General features: G+C 35.1%; 1 protein-coding gene across 1 annotated transcript; it reads left to right on the forward strand.

The window, feature by feature from the left end:
- The first annotated feature begins 1088 nt into the window (after window positions 1-1088).
- Window positions 1089-7319, forward strand: LOC131152253 (sugar transport protein 13-like). The gene is made up of 5 exons (XM_058104014.1): window positions 1089-1784; window positions 2323-2645; window positions 4263-4387; window positions 4864-5155; window positions 5845-7319. The coding sequence occupies exons 1-5, from the start codon at window positions 1649-1651 to the stop codon at window positions 6703-6705; spliced, it is 1737 nt and encodes a 578-aa protein (XP_057959997.1). The 5' UTR covers window positions 1089-1648; the 3' UTR covers window positions 6706-7319.
- The last annotated feature ends 11659 nt before the right edge of the window (window positions 7320-18978 follow it).

Below are 18978 nucleotides of genomic sequence, written 5' to 3' on the forward strand. Positions count from 1 at the left end.
TATATATATAAAATAATAATAATAATAATATAATATTATTATATTATTATATTATATTATGTTATTTAATTAATTAATAAAATATTTAATTTTAATTTTAAATTTTATTTTAAATTTTTTTTCGGATTACTACATTTTAAACACTTTTATATACCATACAATTTTTTTTTTTTTTATCAAATACTCAAAGTCAGTTCTTTTCTTTTCAACAGTTTTTTTTTTTTTTTTCACAGTAAAATTAAACATTTTTAATGTAACATAATATTTTTTTAAAAAAATTATTTTAAAAGTCACGAGCGTTGAACTAAGCTTAAATTTTAAGAATATGCATATTTTCTCTCCTATGATATTACCTTTATTTATTTTTTGAAGTATCTTGTAAGACCTAATTTCCCCCCTTTGATGACATATGTGTGTGTGTGTGTGAATGAGAGAGAGTTTAAAAATAATAAAAAAATATTAAATAAAATTTTGTTTTGTTGATGTTTTAAAAGAGTCAAATACACTGTTCTAGTCAAGGCTGAACTTCAAAATTCAAATATGACAAAAGTTAATCAAAATTTAATTATTTATGTTAAATCTCGAGGTATAAAACAAACCTATTTAATTAAGAAATTTCTAAATATTTTTCACTGAAAATAAAATTTCTAATTGAACAATAATAATTCTTAGTTCTATAATTATATAAAAAACCATATTCTGTACCTACATAATCTTATCTCTCCAATTTACAAACCCGCGAAGGGGGATGTCCTCGCAAATCAATTTGAGCACAACTCCATGCCTCCCCTCCTATATTTCAACTGAAACGAAAGTCTTCACCCTTTAATCTTTATTGCCTAAAACATTGCTTTAGGAAATTTCCAAACACCGCCTAAACATAAATAAATAAAATAAAATAAAATGTCGGCTGCAGGTCGATTTGAATCAATGGGTAAGTTGGCGACGGCTTTTCGGTCCATTCTGGCAGTAAGATATCACACGTGTCCAACACGTGGCATCCCTCCAGTGGTATCTCTCCTACACGTTTAATCAACTTGATCTTTGGAGACTTTGACTTAACCAGGCCCTGTGGAAACTGGCAAGTCAGTGGCGCGATCATTCACATTACGTGGCTGGCGACCGCGCACACTCACCATCAAGCTCTCACACCCTGGTTGGGCGGCCCCAGACGGACACACCGAAACCTAACCATGGCCCCTGGACAAATGGTTTTAGACTCGTAGAGTAATAGGCTATGGCATTATGCATAACTCTCCAATTTGTCCTCTGAAAGCCTTCGGTTGACTGGCGCGCCAGCCGCCGTTGCTGAGATATCACGTGGAAATATCATACTGGTGAGAACCCACCCATTTTATCTAAACCACAGATTCCCGAGCTCCTACTCCAAATTTCTATATAATGAAGTCTCCCAACGGATAATCTCCTTCATTGCTTCCTCTGCAACTTCCCATAGTCTCTATTTCTTCTTCTTCTACTTCTTCTTCTTCTTCTTCTTCTTCTTCATCGATCGTCTGTTGGATTTATTGGGTGAGGAGAGAGCGTGCGCCTGTAAGATTTCTAGGCAGGTGGGTCTGCGTTCTATTGTTCTTAGTGTTTCTCTAATTCAGCCAGCACAGAGCGGCGAAGCAGACCAGAGCAGAGCGTGATGCCTGGCGGAGGATTCTCGGCCCCCTCGGGGGGATCCACCGAGTTCGAAGCGAAGATCACTCCAATCGTCATCATCTCCTGCATAATGGCCGCCACCGGAGGCCTCATGTTCGGCTACGACGTCGGCGTTTCAGGCAAGTGTTCTTTCATTTTTCACAAATGTATATACATGTTGTAGCTAGCATCTGGTTTAGCTGATAATGGCCGGCGACCGCCATGGCCGCCTTGTTTCTTCCTCTCTGGTGTTAAAATTTGAAAAAGTTAAATGTCAGGAGAGATTCAAAATTTGAGGAAATACGGTACTGCAGTCCGGAGTACTGCAGATTAAAATTACCAAAAACACCATCGGCTATCCCTGCCATCGTACAGGGACGATTAACTAACTGTGGTTCACCTTTTTCCATGCACCCATCGAAGAGACTTCATTACGTTTGTCAGAAATCGATGCAGTCCATTTGAACTGAACCGCATCGTTTCGTCATCTCTCGATCTGACGAACAGAATCAGTAACTGCTTTTACTAACCTGCACCGCGTGCCCGTTAACTACTTTTCATCATCCATATCCGGATTCCGGATATCCCCATTCTGTCATTTGAGAAAATCATTTTCTCAGTTATTTATCTAAATATTTATGAATATAGTAAATTAATTTTAACGGTGGAATGGTGCAGGGGGAGTGACTTCCATGGACCCCTTCTTAAAGAAATTTTTCCCGGTGGTTTACCGGAAAACCCAAGACAAGACTATAAACAGCAACTACTGCAAGTACGACAATCAAGGCCTGCAAATGTTCACGTCGTCGCTCTACCTCGCCGGCTTAATAGCGACGTTTTTCGCGTCGTACACGACGAGAAGGTTGGGGCGGAGGCTAACCATGCTGATGGCCGGCGTTTTCTTCATATTTGGGGTGGTGTTCAACGCAGCCGCCCAGGATCTCGCCATGCTCATCGTTGGGAGGATCCTGCTTGGTTGTGGAGTCGGTTTTGCTAATCAGGTACACCAGAGCTGGGAATGTCAATGGAAATAAAATTTTGTCTCTAAATTTTTAGCATTTTGGATTTTAATTTAGGGGTATTTTATCATCTGGGTATTTTTTGAGCATATTTATATCACAAGAAATTGAAATTTAATGAGTTGCACAGTACAGTTTAAATTTGGCGGTGCTAAACATCATGAATTTTTTTTTTTTTTTAAGATATTGGGTGCGTGCCGACCACTTCAATAGGTGGGTCTCACGTCCAATATATATTGCAATTAGCTGTTTGTCAATTTTTTTTTAAAAAAAAATTGTCCAAATTAGAATTAAACTTTTTAAGTAGTTGTCATTAAAAGTTCAGTAAAGAAGGTATAATTCAAGAAAACTTTATCTACTTGTACAGCTATTTATTTGAAAAAAGTAGTTGCTGGTTCATGAACTTGACTGTGACTCCGCCCTGTATTATTTATGATCTGGAATCTGGATATGGTTATGATGCCATGTGAGAGGGAGATCATATGGGATCACCCCAATCTTAAATTATTATTCATCACTGGAACTTCTGGGGGAGTTGGTCTGACTTTGGGGTGGTCATGGCACCTAGAAATTAAGGGCAGGTGGAACTTTTGGCTGGGGGACAAAGCAAAATGATACTGCTTCTGAATTTGTAGTTTGCTTCTCATGAATTTTTTGGCACCAATCGTACCCTTTCCCAATTTGTGACTTGATATGATCAGTTTGCCATGTGGGGGATCAAATAGGCTCAACCTAACCTCGCCCCATAGTTTAGGTGCTTACGGGTCAAATCACACAACATATATGAGTCTATGACAATTGGGTGATTCCGTTTCAATCTCAAGCATCCATCATAGTTTTCGGCTACCATCCGATTATGACTTTTTATGTCTTTTAGGACTGCAAGCTTGTGATTGAGGTATTTAATCTTTAGATTTTTGTTACAGTGATAAACATTGAGCATCTATCGCAGTTTTTTAGCACCATGTGAATTAAGACTTTTTTTTTTCTTTTAGGACTGTCAAGCATGTGAATTGAGGTCTTCAATTTTATTTGGGAGTTGTTGCCCACATAAGATGGCAAACCAAATCCAATTTTTTTGGGTAGCTTCAATTTTTCCTTGCTTAAAACATCTTTCCTTTGAAAAATTAGCGTTTTTTGTTGAATAAAGTTGAGCCATAGGGGGGGGGGGGGGGGGGGGGGTGGGGGGTTCGGGTGTGGTGGTGATGGTGGTTTAGATCATCTCTTTGTTTATCTTACCCTTCTATTATTATTATTATGTGGATCTGAACCTCAATTCTCAAATTCAACTGTCTACGTAAGAAAGACTGCTCACGGAGGAGAAATTCAGAAAACAACCTCAGCTGCTACATGTGATCAGTGGTTGATTCCGTGCGGCGACTGCCATGTAATAGGAATAAATCTGGCTCACTGCTCGAGAATCAAAATAATTGAAAAATGAAACTACGGGAGAAAATGGGAATTTATTTAGGGCGATTCTTTCGACCATACTAAATTCAATTTGGGTGTTTTTGGTTCTACAGTTCTTGCTTATTAGGGAGTACTTGAAAAATTGGTTCATTTTTTTGACCTGGGTATGTTGTGCTTTGTTTAAAACAGGCGGTTCCCCTATTTCTGTCAGAGATTGCACCCACAAGAATCCGTGGAGGACTGAATATCCTCTTCCAGCTCAACGTCACCATAGGCATTCTCTTTGCCAACCTTATCAATTATGGCACCGCAAAGTAAGTTCAGTCGTCCTCTTACCTCATCTTCTTGTCTTGCGTGATGCATGTGCACTTTTTTAATCTGCAAGACAAGGAAATTTCAATCTTCCTTGATTATGACACTGTTGTTTATATTTTCAAAGGGAATATTGTAGTTGTTTCGGTTCAAAGTGCCTGGGAGAGTCCCACGGACGCCCACTTAGAAAACAGACAATTTTCATTAGCTTTGTTTAGTTTTCTCAATCTTTAATATAATTTTTTTCCCATCCAAGGGTAGCTCATTTTCATCCCAAGCCCCTTTTTAGCTCGTCAAAGTTAAAACCTAAGACTTTTCGAATATGAAAATCTTAAGTCATGTGAATTTTTAACTATTTTAACAGCTTCAATTCTATATGATATGTCTATAGTTAAATGCAAATTTTCATATGCATGTCTTCCCTGTTATCTTTTGGCTTTGTTGCTGACCATCGGTACCCATTATCTTGCAACCGCAGAATCAAAGGCGGATGGGGTTGGAGGCTGTCACTGGGGTTGGCTGGAATTCCTGCATTCCTCTTAACCCTGGGGGCCCTTTTGGTCGTAGACACCCCCAACAGCCTCATCGAGCGCGGTCGTTTGGAAGAAGGAAAAAGAGTGCTTAGAAAGATAAGGGGCACCGACAATATTGAACCTGAGTTCCTTGAGCTTGTGGAGGCAAGCCGAATTGCTAAAGAAGTCAAGCACCCTTTCAGAAATCTCCTTAAGCGGCGGAACCGGCCCCAACTCGTCATAGCAGTAGCCTTGCAGGTTAGCATATACTATGATATAGAGAATAAATGCCTGCCAAGATTTACCAAATATATTTCTTAAGGTTTGAATATACTATACCCACCATAGTCTTTGGGGGCATTTTCATATTGTCCCTATTTCTGTTCGATTACTACTTTACCTAAAAATTTGAGTTATTAAATTATGAATCAATAATGCATATAAAGTTTTTAACACTTTTCTGCACATACAAAGATAAACATACGATAAATAAAAGTGGACAATAAGACTAGAACCTAGAACCCCATAAAAATTGGTTTTAATACCATGTTAGATTACCATTTTATCTAAATGTTTAAACTATCAGGTTGTGAGCCAATAATATATATCAAGTTTTAATACTTTGGCACTTTACCCACTCGAGATTAGGTCTCTTTAAATCCACTACTCACTTTTTGTTTCATTTGCCTAGCCCGTGTGGCTGGGAATTTGCAAATAAAACCAAATGTAATGACTTTTAACATACCTAAATTCAAAAATATTTTCAATCCATGGATGAATAATATAAGAAGGGTCCAAACCAGCAATGTGGGTAAGATTAGCTTAGCCCTATTTCATAACAGATTATGACTCTCAAGCCTAAAAACGTTTGCACATGTATGTCGAACCTATACTACAACTTACAAATTTTCTTAAATAAATTTTCACCTTTTGAATGGTTGCAACAGATCTTCCAACAATTCACAGGCATCAATGCCATCATGTTCTACGCGCCAGTCCTGTTCAACACACTAGGATTCCACGACGATGCCTCTCTGTATTCCGCCGTTATAACAGGGGCCGTAAACGTTGTTTCCACCATCGTCTCCATCTACTCCGTCGACAAGGTGGGTCGCCGACTGCTCCTGCTGGAAGCCGGCGTCCAAATGTTCTTCTCTCAAGTGATAATCGCCATTCTACTGGGAATCAAAGTTAAAGACCATTCCGAAGACCTCGCCAAAGGCTACGCCGTGCTGGTTGTCATCATGGTGTGCACTTTCGTGTCCGCCTTCGCCTGGTCTTGGGGACCCCTCGGGTGGCTCATCCCCAGCGAGACCTTCCCTTTGGAGACGCGCTCCGCGGGGCAGAGCATCACCGTCTGTATCAACTTGCTCTTCACCTTCGTGATTGCGCAGGCTTTCCTTTCTATGCTCTGTCATTTCAAGTACGGGATATTCTTGTTCTTCTCCGGTTGGGTTCTGATCATGTCGTTCTTCGTTTTGTTCTTGCTGCCGGAGACGAAGAATGTTCCGATTGAGGAGATGACGGAGAGAGTTTGGAAGCAGCACTGGTTCTGGAAGAGATTTATGGATGACAGTGCGGATGAAAGGGCTGAAATTTCGAAGCAGCACTGGTTCTGGAAGAAATTTATGGGTGACAGTACAAATAAAAGGGCTGAAATTTGGAAGCAGCACTGGTTCTGGAAGAGATTTATGGGTGACCGTGCGAATAAAAGGGCTGAAATTGATGGGTTTGATGCAAAGAAAAATGCGCATGCCAATGGGTTCGATCCTTCTTCCAATGGGTTCGATCCTTCTTCCCAGTTGTGAAGTTGGGAAATTTTTTGTTGTTTTCGAAATATATACATTACAAGGGTAGATTTCATTGGTTAGGGCACGAGACCTTGACATCCCTTTTCAAGGTCTAGCGTTCTAACTTCAAAAGGAAGCGTGGGATGGAAGATAAGTATCCATTCTCCCATAATCCCTATCTTAGGTTGAATAGGCTTTGAATATCTAAAGGTAGAGGGGGGACGGGGGCGGGGGAGGACAAATTCATACGTAAAAAAAAAAAATTATGAAAAAAATTTATGTAGACCTTTTGTTTTTTTAAATATAGGCTTGAGTTTGCAAGGCTCCCTTATGTGATTTCTCCAAACATGTAAAGGATTATCAAATTAGTGGAGTTCTTGAGTATGTAGGTTGAAATACATTTTGATTGTTAAATTTGAGATGTATTTCTTTTGAAAGTTAAAACATCCTAGATGTGTTTCATTTGAAAGTTAAAAAAATTTCAATGAGATTATTGTTGATGTGTATAAAAAATAGTACAATGAAGAGTGTTATTGTGTGTAACTAGTTTCATAGCATATTTTAATCAAATATCTACTTGATTTTAGTCATATACCCTTCCTGTAGTAAAAAAAAAAAAAAAAAAAAAAAAATTTAATTAATTAATTAATCCTGAAGGAAGCTTTAGAATTTCATTGGAAGCAAACAAAAACCACAAGGCGGTGCATGCTCTCTCTCTCTCTCTCTCTCTCTCTCTCTCTCTCTCTCTCTCTCTCTCTCTCTTAATTTTCTCTCCATTTCTTGGTCAAATTGAAAAAAAGAACATTATTTTCGGGTCTTATCTTCGCTCCTCAACGTTTTAACCAGAGTGATATTGTCGTTTGGACGGTGTATGTACCACTTTAGGGTTAAAGCAAAATGAATATATTATGTCAGTTTATTTTAGAATTGAACCGATTAAACTTGAGTATTTGGATATAGAATTATTATATTGGATTTTTTGAATGAATCAAGCATATGAAATTTATGATTTTAGGTTTATTATATACATATTTGGGAAAAATTAAACTGAGTAGGATGATCATCTCAGTTTTCCTATAAAATATATAATTTGAGTTAAAATAAAACCGTAGAGGTGATCATACCCTTATTTTCAACAAAATATACTTTTCCTGGTCAGTTTATTATATTATAATTTAACATTCAAATTGTGTGACATGAGAATGATCTATTGTTGTTGTATAATTAAACCTGTTGGATTTTTATGATATTATACATCAAAAGTTATGGTCTTATACTGATCTTTGGAAACGTTGAGAATAATGTGGATTGTTAATTTGACGGTTTGATACCGATTTGTGAAACTAATTGTTTGATATCGATCACAATAATGGTCGGAAATTGTGGTGAAAGACAAGGTGTAGTTCCAAGAGGGGGGGGGGTGAATTGGATTTAAAAATTTTCTTTTAATTCTTTTTAAGAATCCTTAACATCTTTTAATTTTGTAACTTCTTGTTGATTCTTCAAACTTTCAGTAAAAACTTATTTCTTTATTTAATCCACAACCACACAAACATTTAATCATTCAAGTAAACAATCAACCAAACAATTTGAAAGCAAACAACCAAACCAAGATTAAAGTATACAATACTTTAGTAATGTAAGAACTTAAGATGATTGTTTGTTTGTATAAGCCATGTGGTTAATGTAATCCCTTTGATATTGAATTAGCTTTTTTAAAAATGATTTTCAACAAAACATCTACACTCTTCCCAAAATTTAGAATTCAAATAAACTCTTAGTTAATTTATCTTTGGGTGTTAACCAATTAATGTACTCTCTTATGGTTTCCGCAAATTATGGTTTAACCAACATACTCCCTTTCGGTTTCCGCAACCCAAATCAAAATTAAACTTTAAGTTTACTTAATTTCCAAATTTACATAGTATATATGATTAAGAAATTAAATCATCCACGCAACTTATATATGTGTTGAAAATAAAGAGCAAGGGAAAGAGAGAGTGAGACTACAACCTTTACGAGGTTCGGCTTATGCCCAGCCTACGTCCTTGCCTTTGGCAAATCACTAAAGAATTCACTAAAACGAGTTCCTTTGCCGAGCGGAATAACATTGTTTACACACTCCTTCAATAGGCTAGAGCCCGCCTCTCCAAGCGATATCCCCTTACTTGGTCACTCTTTCACTAGGCTAGAGCCCGCCTCTCTAAGTGATATCCCCTCACTTAAGCTGCAAACACCTTGGAACGTCAATGAAATACAAGAAACACAAGATACAATCTGCGCACAAGTATACTCTCATAAAGAGCAAGTTAGTACAATTTCAGCACTATGTAATTCAAGAAATTAAATACCAATATGAAATAAAATTGAAGCTCAAGAATAGAATTTACCAAGGATTCTTTAGAGAAAACTCAGTATAAGAACTGTAGGTTGATGTTTCAATAGCAATTTAGATGATTTTCCCTAGCAAGAGTATGAGCAATAGAGAACTTTAAGAGAGATTGAGAATTTGAATGCAAGTATGCTGTGTATTTGCTTGTGTGTTAATTTCTTGGGATTAAGGTAGTATTTATAGGCTTTTTAGGATTAGTTTCCTTGTTCCCCAAGTTACTTGGAGTGTCCTCCAAGTTTTTATAACATTCATATTTGAAAAACTATTTTTTAAAATTTTCCCGTTAAGTTCAAAAATTTGAAATCCTGTAGAGTCAGTCGGCTGGACAGGCGACTGGGTAGTGTTTTTTCACAGGGTTAGTTGGTTGGACAGGCGGCTGAGACCCTTCTGTCTACCAAAAATTAAATTTAGTGAATTTTCAGTCGACTGGCTCGACCACGTTCAAAAGTTGTCAGTCGGATGGACATTGTCAGTCGACTGACTGATTTTAGTGCAAATTATCAATCGGCTGAGTAAACCTAGTGTAATCTGGTTAGTCAGTTGACCAGTCATTTTTTTGGTTTTTCATTTTTAGTTTTTCAAAATTAGTTTTGCTCTCTTGTTTTGATCTTTCATAAAACATTTTCTAGGGTTTTAAAATAGGTCTTTAAGTCCTTAATATCCCCTAAAGAGCTTCAACAATATTTTTAAAAGATATTTAAAATATGAAGCATTTACATAAAGACTTCTAGGACATTTGACATTTTGAAATACTTAAGTCTTTATGCTTGTTTTGCTTTGAGCACTTTTCTTTTCTTTGGCTCTGTTGCTTTGATTCTTTGGTTCCATCATATCATCTTTAAGATCATGCTTTTGATTCTTTAGGCTTCATTTGATCCTTGTGAGCATTTTGACCTTACTTTCACATATGTGAGCCCTAAAATTATCACTTAACCAAATATGTTAAGTTCTACTTGTTTATTAGCATTAAAACAAGATTTTAAACCTTGTAAGACCAACAATTTCCTCCTTTTTGATGATGACAAATAATGAACAAAAATTTGAGTAAGCCTAAAAAAGACTCCCCCTTTCAATAAGACTCATCTTAATAATATTTGCAATCTCTAGGTCATTTTCAAAAATATTTTCACGTATCATGCTCATATATCAAATTATTCAATGTCAATATCAATCAATATCAAGTAATTCTCCTTCTTTTGATATATCATTTTAATAAGCTTTCAATTTTTAATATCATGCTCAATTTTGCCCAAAACTTCTTCCCCTTTTGACATCAATAAAAAAGAGTAAGATATTAAATACCTTACTATGGGCAACCATAAAAAGTATAGAACTTTAAAATTCATCATGCATATGAATTCATGATATCAATTGTTTTTTTTTTGTTCATGACACCAATTAATCTTTTAAAATGTGATACCAATTAATAATAAAAATATAGTATAGACAATAAGTCATAATACTCCCCCTGAATTTAATGCATTCAGATTTGTTACCAATTAATCTTTTAAGTTTATTATCCATGCTTCAAATATTAGTTCATATCCTGTATGTTCTCATGGATACTAAAATTAGTTTATAGGCGCCAAAGCTAATATCACATCATTCATAACTCATGGATTTTAAGAATACTAATATTATATCTTTCATAGCTCATGGATACCAATATGAAGAGCAACACAAAACAAACAAATTTATCCACTTGTTTCATCATTAGCAAACATGGGTTAACTTCATATCAAAATTCATGCTTATGGTCAGATTTTCAAAATATAGTGAGTCATAAATCATCAATGTTTTCATTGTCTTTAAAGATTTTAAAATACCAATTTCAAGATATATACATGTAGTATATAGCATATCATATAAGCATGGAATATATCATTATCATGTGCATTGTACTACACTTTTGCTTAGATTGTTCTTATATTGCTCAAGTATCTCTTATTTTTAAATTAAGTTCCATTCAAGCTTGTTTATAAATTTTTCCTTCACTCAGTTGGCTGAGCGTAGGGTTAGTCGGCTGACTGTAACTTTCTTTACACATAGTTGTTCAGTTAGTCGGTTGATCTTATGGTCAGTCGGCTGACATTTGTTTTCTTTCACCACTTCTATGTCAAGCTCTCTTCTAAATACTTATGTAGCAAGTTATATTTGCTTCAACTATTCTTTTCTTTTGATTTCATATAAACATCCAAACTTCATGTATCTTAATGCTTTCTAATTTAAGGTTTGTTTGAATCATTAATTGAGGCCAACAATTTTCATTTTTGTTTTTATTTATTTTAGTACGATAAGCTCTTAAACTCTTCTTTGACATTTTCTATACAAGGGTTTTTATCTAGGTACCCATACTTTCTTGGGTCCCGATGATTTATTAAAGGACGTTTCTTTTAATTTCTATACTTGTTTTGTTTTCACACCCTTTCTCTTAAATGGACATTCAAACTTTATATGTCCTTTCTTTTTACATAGATAGCATGTGGTGTGAGTATAGGCATTTGAGGAGGTGCTATCATAATTTTTAGATTCTTTTGTAAAGTATTCCATGTAAAGATTCTTTTTCCTTTTATTTTCAATTCCATTGAACCCTATGCCTTCTTTATTTAGAGACATTCTTTGTAAGCCAATCATTTTGTCAAAATTTCCTTTTCCTTTAGTGAAGTTATAAATGATCTTTTCTTTATCTTCAATTTGATTCTTGAGATCATTTATCTCAATATCTTTTTTGTCATCAACCTTCTTTTGCGATTTCTCTAGTTCTTGAGATAATTTTCTGATTTTATCCCCTAATTCAGAAATATATATGTCTTTCTTATATTCCATAGAAGATAGGGATCGAAGATCTTCTATCATCTTTTCATTTTTTCTTTCCAGTTGCTTGATTTTTGAATCCTTTTCATTTTCAGTAAGATTTTTAGATTCTAACTCCTTTGTTATAGCTTCATTCTTATTTTCTATTTTCTTGATTCTTGAATCTTTTTCTTTTTCAGCAGTTTTAAGGGATTCTAACTCTTTCATGATACCTTCATTTTTATTCTTCAATGAAGTATATCGTTTAGTCAAATTAATTAACATCTTATGCACCTTGAATAAGTCATTTTGAAGTTCTTCATAAGATGACATGCTCTCATCATCGGAGTCCTTAGATGAATCACTATCATATTCATTATCCGATTTGGATGAGGAACATTGTTCTTTATTATCATCCCATGCCATGAAGCAAGTATAAGCAACCTCTTAGTCACTTGATTCACATTCCGAACTACTTATACTCATGTTGTCCCAAGTAGTGGCTTTCATGGCATTTTTCTTTTTCTTTTTAGAATCTTTCTTAAGTAGTGGACACTCCGGTTTTATATGTATAGTTTTGTTGCAATTATAACATGTGAGGATTTTATTCTTTGATTTCTTTGTATTAGTTTCTTCTTCTTCTTCATCTGATTCGGAGTTTTGATTTCTTCTTTTGAATTAGTTTTTTCTTCTAAGAATTCTTGCTAGTTTCTTGGATATATAGGCTAATTCATCTCCATCTATTTCATTTTTATCCAAATCACTACTAGAGTTTTATTTTGAGGCTTTGAAGGTTATGGATTCTTGGGCTTTGGTTTTTCCATTCCTTTCATTCATTGACATTTTGTATGTGAGGAGAGAACCTATAAGTTCATCTAAGGAGGTGTTTTTCAAATTTCTTCCTTCCGTTATGCTAGTGACTTTTGGTCCTATATAGGTGGCAACCCTCTAAGAATTTTTCTTATCATCTTATAGATAGTGTAGGTTTTTCCTAAGACATTTAGGAAATTTATTATGTGAGTGATCCTAGTATATACGCTAGTTATGGATTCATCCGAGTTCATCTTAAAAGCTTCATATTCACTTGTAAGCATATCAATTCGATTGTCCCTTACAACAATAGTGCCTTCGTAGGTTACCTTTAACTTATCCCAAATTTCTTTGGCTATTTTGCAAGCCACGACTCTTTTAAATTAGTTAATATCTAGAGCACAATATTGAGCATTCATAGCACTAGAATTAACTTGCAGCATTTTGAGATCTAAATCAATCATATCCTTTTTCTCCTTAGGGACTTGTTTTCCATCTACTAGTTTGAGGAGAATTAGATCACCATCCGTGACAACCTTCCAAGCTTTCCAATTCATAGTTTGAAGATATATTCTCATATGCTGTTTCCAAAAAGTATAGTTCAAACAACAAAAGATGGGTGGCCGGGTTGAGGATTGACCCTTTCCGAAGGGAGCTACTCCTATGTGTGTCATTTAGATATTTATATAACTACTTGTTAGGATTTGTTATAACCCCGCTCTAATACCAGTTGAAAGACAAGGTGTAGTCGCAAGAGGGGGTGAATTAGAAAAATTTTCTTTTAATTCTTTTTAAAAATCCTTAACCTCTTTTAATTCTTTAACTTCTTATTGATTCTTCAAATTTTTAGCAAAAAATTATTTCTCTATTTAATCCACAACCACACAAACACTCAATCATATAAGTAATCATCAACCAAACAATTTGAAAGCAAACAACCAAACCAAGATTAAAGTATACAACACTTTAGTAATGTAAGAACTTAAGATAATTGTTTGTTTGTATAAGCCCTGTGGTTAAAGCAATCCCTTTGATAATGAATCAGCCTTCTCAAAAATGATTTTCAACAAAACATTCACACTCTTCCCAAAATTCAAAATTCAAATAAACTCTTAGTTAATTTATCTTTAGGTGTTAACCAATTAACATACTCTCTTATGGTTTCCGCAAAGTATGGTTTAACCAACGTACTCCCTTTTGGTTTTTGCAATCCAAATCAAAAATAGACTTTAAGTTTACTTAATTTTCAAATTTATGTAGTATATATGATTAAGAAATTAAATCATCCACGCAATTTATATATGTCCTGAATATAAAGAGCAAGGGAAATAGAGAGTGAGACCATGACTTTTACGAGGTTCGACTTATACCCAGCCTATGCCCTCACCTTTGGCAAACTACCAAAGGATTTACTAAAACTAGTTCCTTTGCTGGGCGGAACAACACTGTTTACACACTCCTTCAATAGGCTAGAGTTCGCCTCTCCAAGCGATATCCCCTCACTCAGTCACTCCTTCACTAGGCTAGAGCCCGCCTCTCTAAGTAATATCCCCTCACTTAGCCAACGCTCTAAACACCTTGGAATGTCAAAGAACTACAAGAAACACAAGATACAATCGTACAAGTATATTCTCACAAAGAGCAAGTTAGTACAATTTCAGCACTATGTGCTTCAAGAAATTAAATACCAATATGAAATAGAATTGAAGCTCAAGTGTAGAATTCACCAAGGATTCTTTAGTGATTGAGAAACTCAGTATAAAAATTATAGGTAGATGTTTCAGTAGCAATTCAGATGATTTCCCCCAGCAAGAGTATGAGCAATAGAGAACTTTGAGAGAGATTGAGAAGTTGAATGCAAGTATGTTGTGTATTTGCTTGTGTGTTAATTTCTTGGGATTAAGGTAGTATTTATAGGCTTTTAAGGATTAGTTTCCTTGTTCCCCAAGTTACTTGGAGTGTCCTCCAAGTTTTTATAACGTTCACATTTGAAAAACTAATTTTTAGAATTTTCCCGTTAAGTTCAAAAATTTGAAATCCCGTGGAGTCAGTTGGCTGAACAGGCAACTGGGTAGTGTTTTTCATAGGGTTAGCCAGTTGGACAGGCGGCTGAGACCCTTCCGTATGCCAGAAATTAAATTCAGTGAATTTTCAGTCGGTTGGCTCGACCACGTTCAAAAGTTGTCAGTCGGATTGACATTGTCAGTTGGCTGACTTATTTTAGTGCAAACTATCAGTTGGCTGGGCAGTTATTCATTTGAGTGTTTTCTTGTCAGTTGGCTAAGGAAACCCAGTGTAATCTGGTCAGTCGACTGACCAGTCATTTTTCTGGGTTTTCATTTTTAGTTTTTCGAAATTAGTTTTGCTCTCTTGCTTTAATCTTTCATAAAACATTTTTTGGCGTTTTAAAATAGACCTTTAAGTCCATAAATATCCCCTAAAGAGCTTCAACAATATTTCAAAAAGATATTTAAAATATGAAACACTTACATAAAGACTTCTAGGACATTTGACATTTTGAAACACTTAAGTCTTCATGCTTGTTTTGCTTTGAGCACTTTTCTTTTCTTTGGCTCTCTTATTTTGCCTCTTTGGTTCCATCATATCATCTTTAAAATCATGCTTTTGATTCTTTAAGCTTCATTTGATTTTTTGTGAGCATTTTGACCTTACTTTCACATATGTGAGCCCTGAAATCATCACTTAACCAAATATGTTAAGTTCCACTTGTTTGTTAGCATCAAAACAAGATTTTAAGCCTTGTAAGGCCAACAATGGAAAGACTCTTATGAAATGTATGTTGATAAAATGAGATTATGTTACTGTTTTATTATGTAAATTGCATTATATGGTTTAATAACCCCGATGGATCAGATTTGTTGAGAGTTCGGTACCATAGCTAGTGAAATTATTAGTGTAGCCACACTGTTGTGGAAGTGTTGGTTAGTGAAAAGTCGATTTGGCTAGGAGAGGGGTTGTGTACCCTCCTCAAGTCTGAACCAGGTTGCGATAGGCAAATTAGACTTATAGATGAGGTATTTTGACTTAACTTGGTGGTAGGCTAACCAAGGTTAAGTCTAGTCTTCAAACTACACAACCCGATCAAAGGGGTTATACATGATGTTAGTCTAATCAGGGAGGTTGTTCTATGCATATATGTAGATTTATGTAAACAGAGCTATTTATTGAGCCGAAGTATGTTTTGAGAAGAAAATATGTGTTTTCAATTATATAGGTGTGAGTTCAGTTTATAAATGTTATCTTATTTAAAGTTAATTAATGAATATATTTTGCTTACACTAAAACTCATGTTAGCCACACATTGATAATAATCTATTCCATCTTACTAAGAGGTGTCTTACCCCAATAAATATTTTCAGATTTCAGGACATACAAGAAATCAAGCTTAGTGAGCTTCTGGGCGGGACTTAGATAAGTTAGTTTAAAGTAAGCGTTTGTGTAAAAACCAGTGATGTATGTTTTATGTTTATGTGATGTAATATTGATACTAGGAGATACCTATGTATTTTGTAGGGATTTAGTACTATGATATGGTACTTGAGGTTTAGATTATTTTCCACTGTTTAATTTAAATTAATTTATGGAAAGGCGTACCCCTAGACCCCACCAGGTTCGGGTCATTTCAATTATGGTATTAGACACATTTTTATATTTTCAGGGTGTTACACTTCCTCTATGTTTGGATAACCTTTGGATTTGAAATTGAATTGGATTTAAATAAGGTTGTTGGAGTTTTGAGTATGATCTCTATTTTGATGCTGACAAACTACCAATATCTTATGTGTGCATTTAGTGTGTGAACAGGTTTTCATTTCAGTACGAATAAAAGATACCGATAAATGGATGCTAGAAGAACTTAAAGAGCGAAATTATCTAACATATTTCATAAAAACAAAAGAGCAAAAAGGAAGAAGAAGAAGAAGAAGAAGAAGAAGAAGAAGAAGAAGAAGAAGAAGAAGAAGACATTTGTTTCAATTTGTATATGCATTTTTATTTTTATTATTCTGGTCTATAATAATGCATCCATATGCATGAAATGATTTGAATGCTCAGATAGAACCGTAGATAGACCTTAGGGCTGGGTTGACCGACACCAGGTTTTTGGGCTTAATTGAATAGCCTTGGCCTTCGATAGACCCTAGGTCCCTGCACTTAGATTTTAACTAAAACAGGACTTAAGGCATAAAATAAATAGGGTTTCGGGCGACCAAACCTTGGTGTTCAAAACACCTCGGTCGACATAATGGTTGACTGGTGAACAAGTTTGACTTGGTTCGGGCAATCGAACCAAATTGAATTGAGTGTCCCCGGGCACCCGAACTTCACGTTCAAATCACCCTTGGGTGACTGAGCATGTGAGTTCAGTAAACCGAATTCCGGACCAGGCGACCGAACCTCAAACTTTTGGAAAATCGTCTTAACTTCAAACAACCGAACTTACCCTCGGGCACTCGAACTCAAAACTTACCTTTTTTCTTAGTGAGTGTTCGGGTGACCAAACCTATAGCTCGAGCGACTGGAACTCTCGGGTTGCAACTTTTTTACCAGGGTAATTAAGGTTAAAACTTAATTAAATCATTTCCAAAATTTCCAATAGGTCTCCAATGGTCATAATTTTTAGAAAACCTATAAATACCCCTTCATTTGTCAAAATTAGTAACTTTGATTAGCAATGTTTTTTCTTAAATCTTTTAGTTAATCAAAGTTCCCCCAACTACATTTTCATTTCAAAAATCATTTTGGGGCAAATATTTTTACTCTCGAATAACTCTCTTTTATTTATTTCTTAAAAATCATTTTTACAAGAGAGTGTTTATTTAGGCATTTTATTTTCATTCAAAGCTCTTTACTCTCATTTACTCTTCACTTTGAAAATCATCTTAAGAGTAAGCTTTGAGATTTCTCCACATATTTCCATGGTAAATGTGTTGTTGGAGGAATATAGTTTTGCATTCATGCTTTCATTGAAAAAACATTATAGTGCAAAAATCATTTTGAGGAACACACTTATTCTCTACTGGGCATTATTTCATATCTTTAGAGAATGCATATTTTATGAGTTTTATCGTGTACATCCTTGCTTGTATTTCAGAAGCATTATCTTGTACAAAAATTGTTTTCATTGTACAGGTTGGGTTTAGCCCATAAATCGAACTAGGAAGTCTTAGTCCTGTAAATGAGACCGGTTGTGTTCAGCCTGGAATTGAACTGGGGAGTCTCAGCCCCGTAAGTGAGACCGATTCTGTTCAGTTCAGAAATTGAATTGGGGTTTTCCTCACCCTATAAGGAGAGGATGTAACAGCTTCTGCTCCACCCGTTTAAGTGAGCAGGTATAGAGGAATCCTTGGAAGGTATGCCCAAGGGGGGGACCCTGGTTTGGTTGAACCTCGATAACAAATCTGTGTGTCACTCTCTCCTTATCTCATTTACTTTACGCACTTTAAGTTCAGTATGTGTATGCTTGTTTATGTTTTTGTTATAACCATATTATATGCACACAAAATTAATTTGAATGAGATATGCAACACACATGTATATATGTCTGCACTCACAGTTTAACTATTTTACATACTCGTTTGTATCATGAATGAGATATAATATGTGGTGAATCGGCGTAACGTTTAAATTAGCCAAAAAATTTTAAAAACCTATTTCACCCCCCCTCTTGGGATCACACCAAAGTCAACAAAAGTATAATATAAAATTATATTAAAATTTATTTAAATCCATTCATATCCAAATCCAAAAAGTATGAAATCTATGAATCCAAATGCAACATGCATAAGATTGAAGTGTGACAAGTTTACGCATTCCTTGAAAAAGTAAATTCAAAATAGTGAGTGATTGTTTTCATCATTTTAAATTTGTTGCTACCAAAAACTAGTTGATTAACGTAAACTAATCTTTGACCGCAACCACCTGCAAAAAATCAAACAAAATGACTTGGAGGGTTCGGAATTTACTTTGGGGGATCACTCTGAAACCTAAGTTAGAAACTGTTGGAGGTTTAGATTGCAATAGTTAAAAAGAAGTGGTTGAGAATAAGATGCCTACCTTTCATAAGTAAAGGTAGGGACAAATTCATAAGTGAAAAAACATATATGTATATATTTTTTATTTTTTTATTTTTATTTTATATAAGATCGAGTTTGCAAGGCTCCAAAAGGGGTCCCTTCTCATGTGATTTCTCCAAACAACATGTAAAGGATTCTAAAATTAGTGGAGAGCATGTACTTCAAAAGGTATCCTATTTGTGCTCTGTGTGGTAGAAATAC

This window comes from Malania oleifera, chromosome 3 (assembly GCF_029873635.1).
Source record: "Malania oleifera isolate guangnan ecotype guangnan chromosome 3, ASM2987363v1, whole genome shotgun sequence".
Taxonomy (NCBI): Eukaryota; Viridiplantae; Streptophyta; class Magnoliopsida; order Santalales; family Ximeniaceae; genus Malania; species Malania oleifera.